The sequence below is a fragment of the Tupaia chinensis genome, unplaced genomic scaffold, assembly GCF_000334495.1.
Source record: "Tupaia chinensis unplaced genomic scaffold, TupChi_1.0 Scaffold000029_1, whole genome shotgun sequence".
Lineage (NCBI taxonomy): Eukaryota > Metazoa > Chordata > Mammalia > Scandentia > Tupaiidae > Tupaia > Tupaia belangeri.
Genome location: NW_006159459.1, coordinates 1,903,744 through 1,908,992, shown reverse-complemented (window position 1 = coordinate 1,908,992; position 5,249 = coordinate 1,903,744). Strand labels below are relative to the sequence as shown.

The following is a 5,249-nucleotide window of genomic DNA, read 5'->3' as shown; positions in this document are numbered from 1 at the left end:
AAATCACCCCCCGGGGAATTGCCAGCCGCAATCCCTTCTCCTCCATTCTCCTCTCAGGATTTTGGGCACGCACGCACACATGCCGGGTGTGAGTTTAATCCACCGGGTCTAGGACTCGAACCACGGTTGACTACATGGGAGTCCAGCAACATAGCCATTATGCTAGCTACTGGTCCCAGATTCACTAAGATTTTAATCATACCTAATTCTCCTTAGCCAGGTAGGGACCTCCTGACTCACCAATGTAGTCATGAACACATGGGAGTTAGTGTTCATATGTGTAGATTTCTGATCAGGTGGCTCACTGTTGGCAAATGTTGGATTTCTCTGCTGAAGAACATTTCCAGAACTAATAATTTATAATTCTAAATTATAGATTATTCCAGTCTTTTCTTCTTGATCCACATAATAATGAGAGCTATTGAAAGTCATTAATGATGAAATGTTTCTTAATCTCAAGTATATTTTCTTTTAAAAATTATTTTATTTAACTTTATTATTATTATTTTTCAGTTTGATCAGACTCACACACAGAGAAGAGAGAGAGAGAGAGAGAGAGAGAGAGAAAGTGAGAAAGCAAGCCACCAAGTCCAGGATTTGAACCATGGTCGACCATGTGAGAGTCCAACACCCTTAACCACTATGCCACCTGCTGGCCTAAGTATATTTTCTTTTGACCATTGGGAGCAAAGTAAAATATTTTACTAATAAACACAAGCAATGCTGAATATGAAGACTATATTAACAGAAGTAGAGTAAGAATATATTAATAATCTATAAGAATATATTAATATAAGAAGGTCGGGGAAGAAGAACGTAGTATTTTGAGGACAGTAATTGGAGCTAAGCCAAAAATGTGTCACTTCTCAATGATTCATAAATGCTTACTTAGATACACATCCACACACATTCCAAGAATATATTGAATTATTTTCATTTTCCACTAGTTTATGAGGGGGGAAGAAAAGAGGCTACAGGGAAATCTCTATTGGATGAAATGGCACTTTTTTGGTCATTCGAAACCCTTCACAACCCAAACACGTTTTCATTGCATCTCCTCTAATTCCCTCTGCCATCCCTCCACTCCCACTCCCCAGTGGATCTCATTACTCCGTAAGGCACTCTGCACTTCCTACCTCTGCTCATGGCTCAGGCTGCTCCCTCTGTGTGGGATGTCCTTCCTCATATCCAGTCTATTTGACAAACTCAGTCATTTCTCATGACCCAACTGAATGTGACCTGTCTTCATAAATATCTCTACATTTCCCCCCAGGAATAAAGTATTTCTTTGACCTGTGTTATAGTTATTGTTCCTTATTCTCATCCATTGCTACCATCTTTGGAGTAAGGACCATACTTTCATTTATAGCTTCTAATACAGAGCAAACACAATAAAAACCTGCCAAAGTGATTAGAATCATATGTGCATGTAGCACAAAAGGAGATATCCTGATTCAGATAAAATATATGCTGTCTTTTCATTCCTTATATATACCTGGAAAGTAAAAAGAAGGCAGGGGGAAATAGAAGTCACCCATAGCCTTACTCCCTCAAAGGAGTCATTAATAGTTTAGTATGTATATTTCCTCCTGAAGCATGCTTTTAAGAGGATTGCTGGTTTTACAAGTAGAAAAGTACCTACATGACCGATCAAATGATCCTAATTGTTGACTTTGCTATTCCTTTGTTAGCTCACAGAAAGAATCATCATCCTTTTTGTGGTAATCACCAGTCAAGAGGAAGTCCAAGAGAAATATGTGGTGTGTGTTTTATTCATCTTTTGGAATCTATTGGATATGGTTAGGTAAGAAGGCGAAATAATCTCTTAAAACAAGATCAAATTGCTTTTTACAGTGAAGGCAGTAATAGCTGCTTACATTCGGTTACTCTGAATTGGAGAGAAAAACGTAACTCCTTTTCAGATTATTTTATCTTGATATGGAAATAGATTTTTTAGTGCTTTCTATAATGGGCATAGCAAAGATAATGAAAACCTACTGTGGCATTACAAGAGCAAATCAATGCATTCAAGTTTCTAGCAGAAGGCTTGGCATAACACCAAGCTGGAATAAACCTCACAGCTGTTTGCTAATGAAAGGCATTCTTAGATTGTTTCTAGTACGTGTTTCTTCAATAAGCAAAGTAGGACTTCTATTATATCATTGTCAGAATTTACGAAGTTGGTTTCTATAAATTCAAGAATATTTTAAATAGAAGGTCTCATCTCTCTGGGAAACAAATGCACTTTCACATCTATTTTTGTAAAGAATTTCAGTGAGTTCAAATGACTAACTCAAGTTCTCTTATGGAACTGAGAGCTAGTTCTGAGAGCTCTAGTTCTTCAGTTTCCCTCTAGTTATAAAACTTGGCCATGAGATGTGCCTTGTCTGATCCCTCTTAGCAGTGGTGTAAAATAGTCCCCTTTGCCTGGTAAGCCTTTATATTTAATTTTGGGTAAATCACTTATTATTTTTAATTACATATTTATTGAGATATAATTTATATACCATAAAATTAACCCGTTTAAAACATAAAATTTGCAAGTTTTTGTATATTGAGGAAGATGTGCAATGATCACCGCTGTCTAGTCTAAAAACATGTTCCTCACTAACCCACTAGCAGTCTTTCCCAGTCCATCCTTCCCCTGCCCCTGGCAAGCACTCACATATCATCTTTATGCATTTTTCTATTCTGGAAATTTCACATAAACCGAATTATGCAACATGTAACTTTTTGTGACTGGCTTCCTTTAATTAACATGTTTTCAAGGTTCCAGATTCACCTATCCATGTAGATAATATCAGGACTTCACTGCTTTTTATAGCTAATGTTCTATGTATTGCTATTCCAGCTTCTGGCCATGAGGAATACTGCTATGAACATCATGTACCAGCTTTTGTGTGCATATGTTTTTGTTTCCCTTATATTTAGGAGTAAAATTCTTGAGGAACCAACCATTTAAAAAAACTATTTTTATTTTCCTCTGTAAATTGGGGTACAAATACCTTCCCAACTTACCTTAAAATAACTTTTTTTTTTTTCCTATAAGTAAGGGCCTGGGAGCTTCCTCAACCTGATAAAAGACACATATGGAAAAAAAAAAATCCAGCGTTAACATAATAGTTCATCTTTACTCCCAAGATCAGGAACAAGACAAAAAGACACACTCTTGTCACATCTATTCAACACTGTACTCTACGTTCTCGCCATAGCACTTAAGCAAAACGAACAAACAAAACACCAATATAAACCCCATCTTGGGCAGAACTGATCAACAGTTCTAGAAGTCTTGTGGCTGACTGAAGGTTCAGATCTCAAGTCAGCCTTAGACATATTAAGGGTGCATGCATGCCCAAGAACCTGGCTGGCTGGAGGGCTAGAAGAGGATTGTGATGAGATGAGACCCTGTCAAAAATACTTGTGTTATTCTCTGTCTCTCTCTTACACACTTTCATGAAAGATATAGAATAAACTTTAGGAAATTACAATATCAAACTCACCCATACAGAAAAGAAAAAAGTAAAATAATCTCTATTAACAGATGATGTCATCTTATACATAAATCATAAGGAATCCACTAAAACACAGTGAGCTGGTAAATTTAGCAAGGTTGTAGAATACAAGATCAATATACAGAAAATGCAATACTCTTTAAATTGATCTATATAATCAGTGTAATTCCTATTAGAATCCCAGCTGGCTTCTTTGCAAAAATTGAGAAGTTGACCCTAAAACTCATATGGAAACTTAAGGAACCCAGAATAGACAAAACAGTCTTGAAAAAGAACATAGAATACTAACACTTCCCAATTTTAAAACTTAACTACAAAGCAAGAATAATAAAGAGTGTAGTATTGGCATAAAGATTGATCATGAAATAGACCCGATAGTCCAGAGACAAATGCTCACATTTTTGGTCAATTAATTTCAACAAGGTTCCCAAGTCAATATGATGGGGAATGAACAGTCTTTTCAACAATCAGTGTCTAGGACAATTGGATACCCATATACAAAAGAATGAAGTTGGACCCTTAGTTCACATCTAATAGGTAAAAGTAAAAAATCTTGGAAAAAATAGATGTTAGTCTTCATGACTCAGGATTTATCAATAGCTTTTTATATATAACACTAAAACCTCAAGCAGCAAAAGAAAAAAAATAGACAAATGGGCTTTATAGAAAAAGACGTTTATTTATTTTTTAAAGTTTATTTCTTTCTTCCATGAGTACAAGGTAGAGACAGAGAAATAGGCAGCTCTCACAAGGTCTTCCTGCTGTAACTCACCTCCCAGGTTCAGCCAGCCTGGATCACAGGCACGAACATAGCCACAGTGTTCTGAGAGGTGAACACCAGACGTGAACCCAGACCTTCCCATGAGTCAGCCTTGCAGAGCATTGCATTATCACTGCTCCACTGTCCAGCCCCCAAAAGTAGCTTTAGTACACACATATGAGAAGATGCTTATCCATTCTTCTAATAGAAAGAAAAGATAGTAAGATACCATTTCCACTTAGATTTATAAAATTTAATGACATCATTGAGAGCTTGCACTGTTGGTATATATTATATGTAGTAAGTATATACATAAATATGCACATATGAAAATATTTTTCAAAGAATACACAAAAATTGGCATCGGTCATTGTCTCTGAGGAATAGAATTTGGGCTCTGCAGTAAGAAAGATTTCTTTCTCTTCATTTGTGTTTCCAATGCTTTTTCTGTTGTTTGGTTTTCCAGTACTTATCTATTGCCTATACCAGTTGTACTCAAAGTTTGGTTCCTGGACCAGTGACCCTGGGATCACCTGGAACGTGTTAGTAATAAAAATGTGCAGGTTCTACCTCAGACCCACAGAACCAGAAATTCTAGGCACAGAACCCAGCAATTTGTGCTTTAACAAGCCATCTGGGTCATATATATTTAAGCTCTAAGAACCACTGTCCTATTCAAAGAAATAAAAAGATGTGATGTAGTAGCTGAGGTAGTCTACAGTGATAGGTTTAAAGCCAGCTACTGCACCAAGGCCAGTTTTTTAATTGATCACTTAAGGTGGCACACCTACGAAAGCATTGTGATGCCAGTAAGAATTTAGAAGCCACGTTTTTATGTTTAAATTCGTCTGTGATATTTATGTCTATATTTAAAAATATAGTTGCTTGTTGCATAAAATGGATGTGAGTTTTAAATGAAATTAAAGTTACTAATCAAGGAAACTTGTAACTGTACTTTCTTGGGGAGTGAGAATGTC

The 5,249-nt window shown here is 36.3% G+C and overlaps 1 protein-coding gene across 1 annotated transcript in view; it reads left to right on the top strand.

Annotated features, from left to right (window-relative positions):
* Window positions 1–5,249, top strand: part of HACD4 (3-hydroxyacyl-CoA dehydratase 4) — a 29,683-nt gene that overhangs the window by 15,988 nt on the left and 8,446 nt on the right. The window contains exon 4 of the mRNA XM_014587421.2: window positions 1,692–1,804. Coding sequence (XP_014442907.2) covers window positions 1,692–1,804 — 113 coding nt within the window. The remainder of the gene's footprint in view (window positions 1–1,691; window positions 1,805–5,249) is intronic.